Source organism: Sus scrofa, chromosome 15 (assembly GCF_054392235.1).
Source record: "Sus scrofa isolate SSC_HxYL_T2T_F1_AM1 chromosome 15, Sscrofa_HxYL_maternal_Yorkshire_Landrace_v2.0, whole genome shotgun sequence".
NCBI lineage: Eukaryota > Metazoa > Chordata > Mammalia > Artiodactyla > Suidae > Sus > Sus scrofa.
In genome coordinates, this window is record NC_139397.1 from 48,327,442 (window position 1) to 48,345,310 (window position 17,869).

The 17,869-nt window shown below is 42.5% G+C and overlaps 1 protein-coding gene across 23 annotated transcripts in view; it reads left to right on the forward strand.

The window, feature by feature from the left end:
- LOC106506202 (uncharacterized) overlaps nucleotides 1-17,869 on the forward strand; it is a 356,784-nt gene that overhangs the window by 290,118 nt on the left and 48,797 nt on the right. For 10 of the 23 annotated variants that reach the window (XM_084999802.1, XM_084999808.1, XM_084999806.1 and 7 more), the window contains 2 exons: nucleotides 3,163-3,343; nucleotides 12,092-12,165. In XM_084999802.1, coding sequence (XP_084855928.1) covers nucleotides 3,240-3,343; nucleotides 12,092-12,165 — 178 coding nt within the window. In that variant the 5' untranslated portion in view covers nucleotides 3,163-3,239. Of the gene's footprint in view, nucleotides 1-1,283; nucleotides 3,344-12,091; nucleotides 12,166-17,869 lie in introns of those variants that run through there. The other 13 variants (XM_084999791.1, XM_084999792.1, XM_084999794.1 and 10 more) reach the window with 3 other exon arrangements.

Consider the following 17,869-nt stretch of genomic DNA (forward strand, 5'->3'; position numbering starts at 1 on the left):
GCATCTTTGTACATAAGATTCTGCACCGAAAAGTGGAGAAGAACTGTACAAACTGATGTAGACGTTCTGTCATCAGTGCATGGAAGAGCCACAGGAGGCAGGAGAACGGGTGGTGTGGGCATGGGCAGAGGAAAGAGGGGCTGAGGCTAAGGGCAGGTCCCAAGTGGGAGGGGTTTCAGGCTGACTGGGTGGGGCCTGTTGTGTTCTGGTGCTCTTCCTCGAAGTGTTTGTGTAGATTGTAATTTCCTGCTTCTGTCCTTTGGATAAAACTTAACTCTTCTGCCAGGGAGACTTCTAGAGGTCAGGAATCACCTTTTTTATTTTGACGATTAGGTGCAAATTTTACATATCTCACCACCACGTGCAATATGAACACTAATCTTGAAAAATATTTGGATGTTCCTTTTTTGTTTTGTAAAAGCTAGTGCTACTCCAGTTCACATAGTTTAAATAATAATTAAGCTGGGAACTTGAGGCTTTAAAAGACAAATGTTAAATCCGACAAATGCCTAAATGCAAGTAAGCATATTCCACATGGGACTTCGAAGAAAAGCACCTTCATGTTCAGTTTTCACATTTCTTTAAAAAAAAAAAAAAAAAGTCTTGTGGCTTTTATTCAGCATTTTCCCTTTGTGATTGCTTACCTTAGTATGTAGAAAAATACTCCAGTTCCCCAACATTCTTTCGATTAATATTTGCATTTCCATACTGAATCTAAACCAAAAATGCTGAAATAAAACATTAAATGTGCCTATCAATTTAAATAATATTCTGTGTGGTTTATCTATGACGTATCATTATTCTTCAAATGAATTTAACTTATGCTATCAGCTTAGAATGCCCTAAAATCATTTCCACTTAATTTTGATCTATTCATAAGCACATTAAAACCAGCTAGTGAAACTGCCAAGCTTTAGCATTTTTAACAGATGAGAAGAACAGATGAGAAGAATTGGCTGTGTATGCTGCAAAGGATGTTTGCTCTAATTTTAAGGATGACAGTGTATCTTGGAGATATGTCCACTTGAATAAAATGAGTGAATCATCCATATTTGATTTTGATTTTTTTGCAATATCTTCTAGAAGAAATTCAAATTTTATCTTAAGGTAAAAGAGATGAACTCAAAATTAAATACTGTAGAGATCATGTTGATGTATGTCTGACATTTTGAAAATGGTGCCTTAATGGGATGACATTTGGGTAAGGCATCTCATTAATATATCTTCTTTTAAAAAACATTCTATGAGATAAATGCTAACTCAGATCTTAATTTACTCAACAGCTGTTTAAGGCACCAGAAATACCATGAAGCTAAATTTTATTATCATGCATTTGAAGCCCCCAAAGAACCGACAGCTCCACAAAGAACAGTAATTCATCCAGGGAACCAGTATTTATTGCCTATCTTTGGTGGGCCACCCTTGTGTCGGGTCCTGCAGATGAGACCACGGGGCTTGGCCCCTCTGAGATGGAGGAGCAGGGGTCCAGGTGACTGGGAGAGCCTGAAGGGAAGCCAAGTCAACCTTATCACATCTGTAGGCAAGAACCAGGTCAAACCACAGTTGGGGAAGTAAGAATGACCATTGCCTCACAGCAGATGAACACGGGAGAGAAAGGGGCTCACAGAGTTGGAGGAAAAGGAAGTGACAAACTCAGCAGTGTACAAAAGTCAGACCCTGCTGCCCCGCCCCCGCAGCAGACATAGTGGCGACCTATGCAAAGATTCCAGCTGTTCCAAAACCAGGCAGAGTGAACTGAGGACTATGACCACCATCAATTTCCTCTTTGACACCTGGGCACGTTGTCCCCTTCCATGGACACCGCCCCCAAATCTGTGCTCATTCTCAGCCACTGTCCTCAGAACATGCATCCCTGGTGCTGATTCAGGACCTCCCACCTGGGGGTCCCCACGCAGATCCCCGCCCTCAGGGTGAGGGCTCCATCCTGGTGCTGGGCATTCTCCCATTTTGAACCAGAGGAGAAGTGCCCTTCCCGCCAGAAAGACCCCATCACCTCTCCTGCAAGTTGATCCTCCATGTGATGTTGTAATTCAGAATAAAACTATGTATTTGGTCTTCCCCCCACTTCTGGCACAAAGCTCCTAAAACCTCTGGGTTTCCCAGGTGATAACAACAGAAGATGGCCCTCAGTAATACCTAACAAGCCCCCTTCAGCCACACCTGGGCTTATATTGATGAGGTGGCTTTTGGAAAACCCTGAAGGATGGGGCTGGTGGCCAGGGAGCCAGCGTTGTGCTCAGAGGTTTGAACTTTTAGCCTCATGTCCTGAACTCTGGGGAGGACAGAGAGGGACTGGAGCTTGGATCGTTCACCAACGGCCAGTGACTTCATCAGTCAAACCTGTGTAATGGGGTCTCCACGACCCATGAGGATGGAGTCCAGAGGATTTGTGGGTCAGTGACCACTCAGAGGGGGTGGAACATGGGCTGTGAGCTCCGGGTCCGTTCCCTGTATCCTGCCCATTTCTTCCATGGGGCCTTCCGAGTTATATTCTTTTATGATAAACTGATGATCTAGTAAGTAAAGCGCTTCTGAGCTCTGTGAGCAGCTCTAGCAAAATGAATCAAACTTCAGGAAGGGTCATGGGCACCCCTCCTGCCTAAGCAGACCTGTCAGAAGCTCAGGTGACAGCCTGGATTTGTAACCAGCCTCTGAAGGGATTGGGGGGTGCTGTCTTATGGGACTGAGGCCTTATCCTGTAGGGTCAGATGCCACCTCCAAGAAGGTAGGGTTAGAATTGAGTTAAATTACAGCATGATCCCACGCTGGCACTGCAGAATTCCAGGTGTGGGAAAACCCTCACCTCGGGTCTTGGAAGTACTGTGCATTTCCTTGACCACTAGCCCCAGGTGTGCTCACCGAAGGGCACCAGTCCCATAGGTTCAAAGGAGCATTCTTCTCCCAGTACACAGAGGCTGCTTCTTTCCTTTGTGTGGAAATGATGCAGGTGAATCATCTCCTAATTAACGAGAGTCTGCGATGTAGGCTTGCAGCCTCCAGATAGAGATCTCAGAGGGAGCTCTGCTTTCAACTTTCTGCCTGGGCAGGCATCTTATTAGCGCAAGAGAAAGAAGAACAATGCAGCCTCCTCTGACAGTGTGGCTTATTATTACCATGTTTTCCCGTTTCCCTTTATCACAGAGGGAAGAGAACAGGAGCGAGTAGAGGAGGAGTGAGAAAGGAAGTACAGGGGAGAGGATGCCTCACTGAAGCTCCCCATGGCTCACAGCCACCCAGGTGCACGGCAGGTGAGGGCAGTTGGCAGGAGAGGAATTCTGGGATGTCCAGAGCAAGAGGGGACATGGAGCAGCCCTGACCTGAGGTAACGTTTCTTCGGCATCCCTTTCCATTAGTACAACTTTGGCCGGGGGTGTTCCTGTGCAGGGGTAGCCAGGAGTAAACAGCTCCACAAGGCCCCAGTTCCCCTCCCAGGTATCCTTGACAAAGTGACAGGGTATGGCCAGAAATTGTCACACATCCGCTATACCTAAGTACTGAAATGTATGTCCTGAAAGTCTCCTCCCTACACACAGAATCCAGAATCCAGGCCATCCCTGGAGATGCTCCTGACATATTAAATATACTAGAAAGACAAGAGGGGGAGGTGTTGATGGGGGGTGTGACACAGACAGGAGAAAAAGTCCCAGAATCTGTTCTGTGCTTGGGGGAGGGCCCACCCTGCGTCCTGGGAAACGTGGCCAGCACCTTGTCTGGAAGCAAAGCCAGGAAGTGTTGGAGTCAGTGCCAGCAGCCAGTTGTCTGTGAGGTGACAAAAAAGGACTACAGGCCACTGGACCTCTAGACCCAGCAGGTGTGACAAGGGCTCTGGCCTGATGACCATGGAATCGATATGTTAGCTGGAATCAGCATTCACAATACCACTCATTCCACCAACAAGAATTCTAACAGCCTTTATGGTAACCTACCATCTGGCTAGAATTCAGTAAGGACGCATTAGACACTAAGTGACCGACCTTAAAGGTGCTGTTTCTACTGCAGTACTTCACATACTGACTGACTTTCTTTCATTTGACTCTTTCCCAAAGTTGGTAACTTCTATGCTTTTTTAAATTCCCTTCGTCCTTCCTTCCTTTCATCCTCTCCCTCTCATTATTTCCTTTCATAATCTATCAGTTCTTTCCTCCCTATAAAACTCATTCCTCTTCACATCTCCTTCTAATTCCCTCATTCCAATAGTGATAGCTAAGATTTACCAAGAATTTACTATGTGTGCAGTGTCACAGCTATGACGTGCCTGGGCTGAGCCCCTACACACAATGCCTCAGCTACCTTCCTTGTTAGATCGGGGTGTCATCTCTGAAAGCAGGACACCTGTACCTGATCCTCTCGGGGATAGCCAGCATTAAATGGAATCCTTTTGGGCAGAAGGAGACAAGGTTATGTTGTGGTTGGTTTAGCAGCTTCTGGACAACATCCCGGCACTGAAGGAGTTTTGTGCCTTGGGCCCTCCATCATAGCCAGTCAGTACTCTTGCTCCTGTGTCTGTGAGATGGCTCAAGTCTGCTGAAACTCGGCTGCAGCAGCTCTAGGCAACTCAAAGGGACATGGGTTGAGACCTTTCCCAGAAGCTTTACAACACCCATTACCTCACTGACATTGCCTAAGACTGGATGGAATTTCCATGTTCTGGATGCAAGGAAACCATTAGAAACCTTTTCTTTCACCTCCAGGCTCTACCTCAGAGAGGCCTTTTCAAAGGCAAGGAAGAAGGCTTGGGCTGAAGTTATTAGATAGGGGATCAGAAGTGCCCAGTGCATTGACTGTGTTTCTGTTGTTTCAGACACAAGGTGATTGCACAAAATCAAAGACCTTATAAGGTTAAACATTTACTAATGGTTACATAACCCTTTAAGATCATGCCTAAGAGAGGATTAAGATGGCAGAATAGAAGGACTGGAGCTCAACTTCTCTCCTAAAAACAAAATTCACAACTAAAAGCTGAGCAGTCCCCACCCAAGTGGACTGGAAACCTTAAAAATGATACCCTACTCCAGAAGAAAAAGAGGAGGCCCCATCAAGAGGCAGGAGGGGCGATATTGTGATATAAACAACCCCATACCTCCCAGGTGGGAAGCTCCACAGACTGAAAACTAACTGGTTCACAGAGAGAGACTCACCTGCAGGAGTGAGAGTTCTGGGCTCCACATCAAACCCTCACATGCAGAGATCTGGCACTGGGAGAAAGAGCCCCTGGAGCATCTGGCATTGAAGGCCAGTGGGGCTTGTGTGCAGGAGCTCCACAGGACTGGGGGAAACAGAGACCCCATTCTTAAAAAGGACACACAGACTTTCATGTGCACTGGGTCCCAGGGCAAAGCAAAGTCTCCAAGGGAATCTGGGTCAAACCTGACTGCAGTTCTTGGAGGACACCCTGGGAAAACAGGGGAGAATGTGGCTTGTTGTGAGGGAAGGACATTGAAGGCAAAGCTCTCAGGAATATTCAGCAGCAGCCTTTCTCTGGAGGTGGCCATTTTGGGAAAATCTGGCCCCACCCGTCAGTCAGCCCTGAGAAGCCCCAGGGCAAACAACAATCCAGGTGGGATCACAGCCCTGCCCCTCAGTAAACAGGCTACCTAAAGACCCCTCAGGAACACAGCTGCCTCTAATCCCACCCAGAGACTAAGTCCCACCCAACAGAAGGATTAGAATCAGCTCCACCTACCAGTGGGCAGGCATCAGCTCCTCCCATCAGGAAGCCTACAGCAAGCCCCGATACAGACTTCGCCCACAAGGGGGGCAGACACCAGAAATAAGAGTGTCTACAACCCTATTATCTGTAAAATGTCACCACACCAAAAACCTATAAAAATGAAAAGACAGAGAACTATAACTCAGATGAGGGAGAAAGGAAAAACCCCAGAAAATCAGCTAAGTGATGAGGAGATTCTTAGCCTCCAGGAAAAAGACTTTATTTTATTTATTTATTTTTTTTGTCTTTTTGCTATTTCTTTGGGCCGCTCCCATGGCATATGGAGGTTCCCAGGCTAGGGGTCGAATTGGAGCTGTGGCCACCGGCCTATGCCAGAGCCACAGCAATGCTGGATCCGAGCCGCGTCTGCAACCTACACCACAGCTCACGGCAATGCCGGATCGTTAACCCACTGAGCAAGGGCAGGGATTGAACCCACAACCTCATGGTTCCTAGTCGGATTCGTTAACCACTGTGCCACGACGGGAACTCCAGGAAAAAGACTTTAGATTGTGGATGCTGAAGATGATGCAAGGCATTGGAAATAAACTGGAGGCAAAGATGGATAACTTACAGGAAACACTGACCAAAGAGATACAAGATATAAAACTTAAACAAGAAGAGATGCAAAATACAGTAACGGAAACAAAACATTCACTAGAAGCAGCCAACAGCAGAATACAGGAGGCAGAAGAACGAATAAGCGAGGTGAAGGACAGGTTAGTGGAAATTACGGATGCCGAACAGAAAAGAGAAAAAAGATTGAAAACAAATGAAGAGAGTCTCAGAGAACTCTGGGACAATGTTAAACGCACCAACAACCGTATTATAGGGGTGCCAGAAAGAGAAGAGAGAGAGAAGGAGACAGAAAAAATATTCCAAGAGATAATAGCCAAAAACTTCCTTAACACAGGAAAGGAACCACTCACTCAAATCCAGGAAGCCCAACGACTACCATATAAAATAAACCCAAGGAGGGATACCCCAAGACACATATTAATCAAACTGACCAAAATTAAAGACAAAGAGAAAATCTTGAAAGCAGCTAGGGAAAAGAAACAAGTAACACACAAGAGAACCCCAACAAGGTTATCGGCAGATTTTTCAGCAGAAACTCTTCAGGCCAGAGGGAGTGGCATGATATACTTCACATGATGAAAGGAAAAAACCTCCAACCAAGATTGCTCTACCTAACAAGGCTCTCATTCAGATTTGAAGGAGAAATCAAAACCTTCACAGATAAGCAAAAGCTAAGAGAATTCAGCAACACTAAACCAGCCTTACAACAAATAAAGGAACTTCTCTAGGCAGAAAAGACAAGACAGCAATAGGAAACAAAAATTCCACAAACGACAAGGCTCACCAGTAAAGGTATATATACAGTAACGATATGAAATCATCCATGCACAATTATACCACCAAAATCATAAATCATGAGAAGAGGTAGGTACAAATGCAGGACACTGGAGATGAACTTGCAATTAAGAAACCAACAAGTTAAAACAATTTTATATACATATAGACTCATATCAAAACTTCACAATAACTACAAACCAGAAATCTACAATTGATACACAAACAAGGAATCTCTGGAGAAGAAACATATCTCACAGTAAACAAGTGCATAATCCACCATGAAGGGGGTCATTTGATATCATTCTTAGAATGATGAAGTCTTCTTAGAACTGATTCTGATTTCCTCTCCATCAAAGAATTTATGATAATTATAATTAAATAATGCAACTGTACAATTAAATTATATAGTTCTACAAGTGTATTATTAATAACCATTTCTATCCATGGTACAATGTAAAGTCTATAATGTCTTGTTTATCACATCACCTAGAATGGTATAATGCCTTTATTGAAGAATCAATGAGATGGAACAAATTGTGAGGACATATTTATATAGTTACACTGTTTTTTAACCAACTTATGCATTTTATATTTTACTTACTTTCAGAGGGTGTATTATTTTTGTTATTCTTACCAGTTAAGTTATTCTTTTTATTATGCTATATAAAATATTTAATGGTATATAAGGCTTTCTTCTTAATAAGTTTTAGTTGCATAATATACACAATTTTAATATAATGCTAATTTTTAAAGAAAAATTGAAATGTAATAGATAATACTAAATAGTAAAGATGAAAGCCATACAAAATGGGATAAAGTATAGAATAAATTTCCTATTTGTCTCAGCAAAAAAAAAAAAAGAAGAGATCATCCCTACTGAGGAGATCTATGCCCTAATAACGTTAGGTTACCAAAGGAGAAGCCTGTCAACAAAAATAAAGAAAATAATTTAAAATTACAGGCTTTTCTACTCAAGGAGATCAAACATATACTTTTCTTTTTCCATCTGGAAGCCCACATTATGCTTGCTGAATGAGGTGAGGTATACACGCTAAGGAGAAAAAGGAGGAAAAGTCCCGATGGAGTCATGTCCTTCTGGAACAGTATCATGGAATCTTGAGAGGTCAGAGAAAGGAGATGTGATATTTGGTTTAAGAGTCTCCCTCTTGTCATTGCATGGTCAGTTCAGAAACAACCCCAGTGGGTACTCATTCATTTACTATTTTAAGCTTTGGAATGGATTTTGTTGACTTTGAAATGTCACACAATTTATTTAAGAATGCTAAGTCGGAGTTCCCGTCATGGCGCAGTGGTTAACGAATCCGACTAGGAACCATGAGGTTGCGGGTTCTGTCCCTGGCCTTGCTCAGTGGGTTAACGATTCAGCGTTGCTGTGAGCTGTGGTGTAGGTTGCAGACACGGCTCGGATCCCGAGTTGCTGTGGCTCGGGTGTAGGCCAGTGGCTATAGCTCCAATTCAACCCCTAGCCTGGAAACCTCCATATGCTGCGGGAGCGGCCCAAAGAAATAGCAAAAGGACAAAAAAAAAAAAAAAAAAAAAAAGAATGCTAAGTAGGCTAACTTTCATTAGCACTAAATGTTTTTGTTTTGAAGAATAAAATGAGACTCAATGGCATAGGAAAAGGGACTTACCCATGAGGAATGGAATTTTATTTGAAACTGTCTGAGCAGGTATTGTTACCACACAACACACCTGCACAGGCTTCCAGGCCAAGCCTTATTGATCTATTGTCACCTGATGTCACAGAATCCCTAAGATTTAGGCTGAGTTCACATGGAGTTAAACAAGTATAGTGTTTGTTTCCTGTTAGGTAAGAATGACAGGTACCTCGTAATGACACACCTCCTGCAGGTGTGAATGGACTCAGCATCCTGACAATGCTCCCAGCCTCCACACGTCCCTGTGGTGCTGCTCCCGAGATGCTCTCACTGGGGACATGGCCATGGTAGTTTTTGTGCCCAAGTCGTCTCTAGTATATTTGACATGGATGTGCCGTAAATGTAACCATATTCTTTCAATGAAAGCTTGATTTTTATTTGGTTTAGTGGAAGACTTTGAGATTAAATTCTAATGCTAAGCACTTTTCGAGTAAGCAAAGTTTAGTTTTGCTTTTCCCCCAAAGTTTCTGCTCATTAACTGTGTTTTACTTTAGAAATCTATTCTTAAAATCAGTAACTATGTAAGTTATGACATTCTTTCTCTGAAATTACATTGTTGACAATGTAAGATGAACAATGTTGACAAGTCTTTGTAAACTATGTATACAATTTTAAATTGTGAGTTAAGGTAGAAATAGTTCAAAAGTATTATACTAGATATTTTCTAAGGAGGTAAGATTATTGAGTATAACCCTATTGTTCTCATTGTTGCTTGTCCTAAAGAAAACAGTAAGTTAGAGCAGTTATGTGTCTATGTTTATAGCAGTATAAATACATATAAATGTATATAATATAAATGTATACACAAATATAATAGATACTTTATACTGAAATGCTATTGTAAAGGGATCACAAGCAGAGGAAATCAGGGTCTCCCCGAGTGTGCTTTTTGAATGTGGGTCCTGGGAGAGGCTCTGTGAGAAGAATGCCACTGTCAGCTGGGAGAGTGTGGGAGAGGGTGGAGTGGTCCAAGGCATATGGAGTTTTAAAGGCTATACATATACCTTGGTTGGGAACAAAATTCTTTTAAAAAATTTGCTTTTGATTTGTAATTAAGAACGATTTTTAGGTAATAACTATTGTTATTCTTTGGTAACAAATTGTGTATCACTGGGTTAGGTGATTTCCACTGTCCTCCTGAACCCTAGCAACTTGAAAACAGCCTCCAAACGTATTAATCCCTTATTTATCTAATTACTTCCACAGCATGAGGATTTAAATAGTGCTTTGTTGGTAAATTATTTGAATAATAGATATTACCTACTAGATATTTTCATGATAAAAAGTATGTTATCATTATTCATAAAATGTAATTGTATTCCATTTAGCAAAAGTCAGTTTTCTCTAAACTTTCTCATTTCCCAAGGACAGTTAGTACAAAAAACGTGTTTTGTGTGTGTGTGTGTGTGTGTGTGTGTGTGTGTATATCTGTTTTAAAACTGAAGGCCATGCACCCATACTCACGGACAGTATTTGTGTCACTCCAAAGGCAGAAGCCAATAGCCTTAGAATTTTATATGAATTAAGACTTTTGGTGTAACCCATACATATATATGTTTTATATATACTTTTTAATTAATATACACATATTATATATTATATATTATAAATATATGCTACACATGGAGGTGAGTTCTTTCTAGGTAATAATTTAATTTAATTTAAATAATTGAATTCATAATAATATGAATAATAGTTTAGTTCATTTAAAAAATTAAAATAATGTCTACCTGCTAGCAGCCGTGCTAAATTCTAAAAATAAAGTCTTTCTTTCCAGAGCCTGGTCAAACATGGACAGCTATCTGGAAGGGGGTGGACCACTTATAGAGCCTCCCTCATACCCACCAGAGCTTAACAAAAACCCAAGAGCTCCTTCATGGCTCCGCAGGGTGTTCTTGGAGAGCAGACATGGAAGTAGAGAATGCATTTTCGCCACAATCCAATCTGAAATTGATTTTTTAAAAAGAATTTTACAAAGTTGCTACCAAAAAGGCCCAGATTCAGTTATGCAGGTGATGTAGATAGTGACCCATTCCCAAGCACCTGGATCAGTAAATGAGGCTCCAGTGTCACCCTACGCTGTCCCCTGTGCCATCACACAGACTGTACTAGGTGCTGCTGGCAAGAACACATGATTCATACCATTGCTGAGATGTTATATTTTTAGAGTTTTTAGGAGGAAAGGACCAGAATAAAGAATGAGCATGCTTTACTGGAGCCTACCTAAACCCACTAGCACAAAAAGCAATCATGTAGCAGATGGAAGAGTTTAGCTTCAACTCCCTTATTTATCTAATTACTTCCACAGCATGAGGATTTAATAATTTCTGTTTGTTCCCAAATGCATATGCACATCCTCAAATCCAGGAGCAAACATCACTTTGGCTCACAGCTTAAATTGCCTTTAAAATTGTGAAATCAGGAAAAGAAAATGAAAACATCTTTTTTAATTATGATAATTCTGATCATCAATTAAGAATTAACTCCAGCTATTCAGACCAAAAGCTCCTTTTGGGGCTAGAACCAATTGATGATCTGTGATTTCACTTTATTAGCAGAAGCTGAAAGCAGATAGTCTGGAGCTGTGCCCATCAGGGGGTGCTCTTTGGTGACACTACATTGGAGCAAAGCCTTGAGTGAAGTGAATCCACTATGTGATTATTGAGGGGAAGGCACTGGGGGTGGATGGGACAGAAAGTGTGTCAAGAAGGAGAGGGGGGAGGCTCTACTCTGAGTTTCAAAGAAAATCAAGAAGGCCAGGAACTGCTCCAAGTGAAGAATGGTAGACAGTGGTTTGAAGGGGATGGTCAGGGCCAGGTGACGTGAAACCTTCAAAGTCAGGGAAAGAACCTCAAATGCTACTTGAAACAAGATGAAAAGTCATAGGAGAGTTTTGAACAGGGGATGATGGATGGGAGTTAGGCTGCAAAGCAGTGCCCTGGCCGCCTCTGGGGAACCAGCGTGGAGGGCAGGTGGTCACAGCTGCAGGGGACAGAGTTGGAGGCAGAGCCTCAGTTTAGATGAGAGGATGATATGGGTGGAGGAAGGAGCAAGTGAAGATGTGGGTTTTGCTGAGCAACTCGGGAGATGGAGAAGTCATGTACTCCGTTTAAAAAGATTATGCGGGTGCAGGTTTGGAGAGATATATTAATTTGATTATGTTTTCCTGAAAATAAAAGAAAACACACTCCTAAAAAAAAAAAAAAAGGTTGCTCCTGACTATTCTTCAGAATCTGGCATCATGATCCCACGCAGGTCAAGGAAAAAGGGAGGTTGCCTTTTCCATGCATTCGTGGACTTTATCGCATTGTTTCCTGTGTTTTAGGGACAGCAAGAAATCTGCAGGGAAGCAGAGGGCTGCAGTCTGGGGATGGGCTGTCTGTGAAACACCTGCGCAGGGTGAGTGTCCTGCTGGATTCAGTAGTTCAGGGAGCTAGAAGCACCAGGTATAGACAATCAGAAGTCATGTGATTTGATGAAAATACCTAGTGACTAAGGGTCGGTACATGAGCGAGGAGAAAATGTGTGAGAACCTAGCCCTTGGGCTGCCCCTAATTTAGGGTTGTTTGTAAACACATTTATCTACATGTTCTTATTTTCATGCTGTTTTTGTTTGTATACCCAACTGTACAGCAGGGATATTTTTACCCCACCTTATTTTTCCCAGTGACTAGTCTATAACCACACTATGCAACAAGCCAGATTTCACTCTCTAGTTTTAATGGTTGCCTCTATTGCTGCTAAAATTTTATGTTTCCTTGGATTTACTTTTGAAATCAAAATATGTCTAAGTATTTGTCTACCCTTGACCCTTGTTAAACTCTTTTTACTTATTGTTGGAATACATTGCATTAAGATTAGTATGAAATTATTAATTTTAACATATAAGTGAATTTGTAGTTTTTTTCTCTTCTTTCACAATTGCTCTTATAACGTCTTTGCTGGCATCCTGTGTGTATTCTGCTGGGTGACTCTGGGGACAGTCCTGTAACCTGTTTCACAAACAAAGGAACACAATACTCTTTCATGATTGTGATTACAAGTGTGCTAATGTAAGATGATTGATCTGTGTGTTTCTTTTATGAAATGGTCTCTATAATATTTAAAAATGAATGAAGATATGAAGTACTCTCCGAGATGGGACAAGCTATGTCATTTTGTATTTGTTAGGGTTCTGTTCGCGGGCACGTTCACGTATATATGACAAAGCCCCCCTTGTGCTTCATTTTTGAGGTGATGGATGGTACAGTGCCAGGACCATGTCCCAGTCCCCACAGCAGTTCTCTCACTATGTAGCTGTGTGGGCGGTGCACAAACATTTTACATTTGTTTGACATAACTAGTGGACCACGGATCCCTAGCCTTCTGGTGAGGAAGTCTTGTTCTGAGCCACCCTGGGGAGGGGGGTACATCAGAAAGGGTAGCGCACAGAAGTATGTCACTCCCCCCTGTGTCTTTCCTGGATCCATAAAGTCTAACTGAAAAGAGAAGGTTCTGTCACAGCAAAGGAAGAGAATCAGGAAGAAACATTTGGAGGTGGGTTGGTTTGTCTGTGATTGACTTTTGTCTGTGATTGACTTTTGTCTGATAAACAGAAGCCAGGCAGCAACCCCAATTCTGATTACAAAGGCTTATGCACGGGAGCCTCTGACATGTTCATGGACATGTAGCTCGAGGAATTAGGGATCTCTGGGGTTGTTCTTTAAACTTTCTCGATTTCAGTTTATTGTATCTATTGTATTTTATGAATTTACTTGCAGATTGTGGGCTGTTACATGATTAGCCTGGTAATTTTTTTGTAGGGCTGTACCCATGACATATGGAGATTCCCAGGCTAGGGGTCGAATAGGAGCTGCTGGCCTACACCACAGCCACAGCAATGGCAGATCCAGATCTGAGCCATGTCTGCTACATGGCAACACCATTTCCTTACCCCACTGAGCAAGACCAGGGGTTGAACCCGAGTCTTTATGAATGCTAGTCAGATTTCTATCCACTGAACCATGATGGGAACTCCAGGCCTCAGTTAAAGACCAGATATGATCCTTTGTATTTTTGGCAAAGAGAAATATTTCTGCATTTCACAGTGTGTTCAAAGTTAGGTTTCTGCTAATAGAGAAGGAGGTACTACATTTTCTTGCATAACTGCAATGATTGTGTTTAGGAGAGTTTGGAAGTGAAACTGGGAAGAAAGTGTCCTGAGGATATAGGGACAGTGAGTTTTCTCTGCCACCTCCCACCCTGTTACTAGAATCAGGACTAAGCAGTTTACTTCAGAGAGACTTTGGAAGGGCCACTAAGACCAGGCGAAATGTGTGTGATGCGTATGCCTAAATATCTGTGAATAAATTGTTTTCTCTGTGTGTGTGGGTGTGTGTGTGTGCATGCACACACGTGCGTACGCGCTATTCTTTTAAAAATATTCGTACTTGAACAAATCAGATTAGAAAATGAATGGGTGATGCTATTCACAGTGATAAGCTGGGCTCATTAAATTATGGTGGCTTTTTTTTTTTCTGCTTTTTAGGGCCACTCCTGCAGCATATGGAGATTCTTAGACTAGGAGTCAAATTGGAACTATAGCTGCCACCCTACACCACAGCCTCAGCCATGCAAAATCTAAGCCATGTCTGCGAACTAAACCACAGCTCATGGCAACACTGTATCCTCAACCCACTGAGCTAGGACAAGGATTGAACCCAAGTCCTCATGGATGCTAGTCAGGTTCATTACTGCTGAGCCATGATGAGGACTCCGAGTTTTGGTGGCGTCTAAGGAAACGTGTGTCCAGTTGGTCCCTGTCACCCCGGGCATGAGCCACGTAAAGACTTTAGACAGCCAACAAGCTCAGATAATTGAGGGTTTTACATCCTATTTTTATTCTCAAAAATATAACTGAGAGAGGCTGATCCAGAAGGGGAAGGCTGAAATGTGTTCTTGAGAAAATCCGCCCTGCATCTTAGGTAGTCTGTTCTGGAAGAAAGGGCACTCAGTCATCTGCTGACTGCCTGTACAACCTCACTAGACCATCGTGTTCTCACAGGGCTCAGAAGAAGCAGCCATTTCCATGGTTAAAACCACCCTCGGTCAGTATTCACCTTTGGATTTACCATCCAGGACCTCAGGATGGTGTGAGGAGGCAGAGCCCACGGATTTCTGCCCTAACAGATCCTCCCCAACAAAGCTTTGGTGGAAATTCTGCTTCATCCCAATGTCAGGTAGTTGCTGGGCCAGGCTGGGCTCTGTAGGGCAGACACAGATGCCCTGGCTTTGCTGTGTTCCCCCGACAGGCTCTTCACCAGATTCCTAAACCCCAGACCCAGATCAAGCCTCCTCAGACAGTGTTCTTAAAAAATATGTGCCAAGTGTATTGCAGAGCAGAAATTAGTATGTATTGGGCGGGTTCAGTAATTGAATGGTATTAGCCTCTTCAAATTTCAATATTCGGGCCTTGAAGGTGGTCACCTCATTATAACGCATAACAGTATGCTGGTAACTTATAGCAATAATAATATAATGTATTTTTGCCTCTAAAAAATACATGTATATATATATATATGTGTGTATGTGTGTGTGTGTGTGAGAGTGTGTGTGTGTGCGTGTGTGTGTGTGTATATATATATACACACACATACATATACATAATGCATGTTCCTCTTGTGGCACAGTGGAAATGAATCCTACTAGTATCCATGAGGATGCGGGTTCGATCCCTGGCCTTGCTCAGTGGGTCAGAGATCCAGCATTGCCATGAGCTGTGTTGTGGGTCATAGATGTGGCCCAGATCCTGTGTTGCTGTGGCTGTGGTCTAGATTGGCAGCTGCAGCTCATATTTGACCCCTAGCCTGGGAACTTACATATGTTTTGGGTATGGCCCTAAAAAGGAAAAAAAAAAGGCAAAAAAAATGCATGTTTTAAATGCATACATATAATTTTTTCTTTATTTGGAGAAATGAGCTAGGTTTTGACTATACAGTATCAACCCAGCAACAAGCACCAAGTATGGAAATGGAAAAAGAACACAAATAAATAAAATGTTGCTGTTCTCAGAAAACATAGTCTAAATTGGAGTGAGAAGCAGATAAGTAGATTAATTTCACGGAGGCTGGTAGAGGCTCTCCTAGAATTATGACCGTCATTCTGCGGGAGTCCAGGGCAGGGAGCAGCTTGCTGCACAGCTTCCTAAAGAGTAAGATGAGTTTATGAAACTGATTATACAGAAAACCACTGGGATTCTTTGTAATGAGTCAGTGAAACTTACGATGTTCTGAACAGGCGTTTCAGCAGACATTAAGGGCCGCTGGACCCAGAAATGAAAGGGCACTGAACTGCCAGGCAGTCGCCAACATCGACGGCTAGAAAATGCAGCTCCGATTAAGAATGACTGGTTTTCACTGTGCCAAGGTGTTCCATAATCTGTATCTTCAGGTTTTGTAGACAGTCCTGCTCATATCTGAGCTTCAGAGCTTCTTTTGATGGGCTTGACATTTTCCTGCATACTTGATGAACTAGAAGCAAAATGATCTGTAGGAGTTTAGACTAAAACTCAGACGGAGCTGACTGACAGGTAGTAGCCATGAGATGCAGTTATTTCATTAGATCAAATGTAGTTGTACGCTTTGCTATTCACTTAACTTCTCCAAAACTAACATTTTGCAGTTTAAAAAATTTTTTTTCCAATTAGGTTTTTGGGTGAGATGAATGTTTTCCAGGCTGTGTTCTCGGGAGCTCTAGGGACTCTGCAGAGGACCCCAGGTCTCCTTGGATGCAGTGGGGCTTCTGAGAAGGATTTCAATTCTCTCTTGTCTTCCATGCGAGCTGGGTTTTTATCTAATTTTTTTATGTGATACTTTCCTCCGTAACCCAAATGTCACTGCCTCTGCTTTTCTGTCTTAAAAGATAGGTGCTTTACCCGGTTCCCAGGGCAATCCAAGTGCTTCACCCTGTGGCCTCTTTACCAGAGGCTCTTTGTTTTCTTCTCCAACACTGTGAGTCTCTGTCCTGCTGCAAGCCACATGGGTTCTGAGTTTCAGTCTATCCAAAGGTCCCTTGTGTCAATCTTGATCCCAAATCAAGTCAGGTAGACAAGACATTCCTTTTTCCCTTTGACATTTTGAGGTTTTTTGGTTTGTTTTAGACTTGCCAAATACAGGACTCTGACTGCTAGTGGATACAAACAGTTCCTAACTCAAGGGTCAGCTAAGTTCAAGAAAGAACCACACTGAGGGGAAACAGAGTTATGTATTCCCATTACCTTACCTTTCCCCTGGGACATTGTTACTGTCTTTTTACAAGGTGATTTTATTCCTTGAGAGGGAAGGTATCCTGAGCTTCAGCCAAATAAGAATGTCTTTTTCACCACATTCTGTGGAATTTAAGTAGAGAGGAAGGAAGGAAGTAGACATCTAATTCTAGTCTAGTCTTTCCCTGAATAGGAATTGCAGAAGTCCTGTTCCTGCGCTGGGGACATAAGATCATCAGGTGTCAGTAGCAGAAGCCCAGCTCAGATAAGTTCAAGCTAAATAAGATGAGGAATGTAGCAAACATAGAAAGGAAAAAAACTCCATCATTTCTAAAGACTGACTAATTTTACACTGCAACATCTGGACTCTATCTTCATGCTATTATCTTCCTCCTCTGCCATGTGTTACATTCATGTGCTCTGATTTCTCTAGGTGGAAGGGGCTGACCTCCAAGCCTGGAACTTGTGATCCAGGGGATGTCATCACCCCCAGATTGTATTTATTCCATACTTTACTGCCATAAAAATGGCAACAGATGAATCCTGATCAGCTTTTGTTTAGGTTACAGCCATATTTCTGTGAGCTATTGGGTTGGACACTGGGTTGGTACCATGGGAATCACAAATAGACCTGGAATTATGCATCTTCTCAATAAAACCAGGGAGGTTAAGAAGGCACAAAGTGTGTTGGAAAAGTTAACAGATGCCTGCTAATCCTGGCCATCAATTAAATAACAATACAACTCAAGATGCTTCATTTTTTCATGGATAACCAACAAAATCCGTATTGAAGGATGATATTTCCCCTGCTGGCCTACCTTACATTGTGCTTTAGTCTGTGTACCTTCATATTGTCTTAAG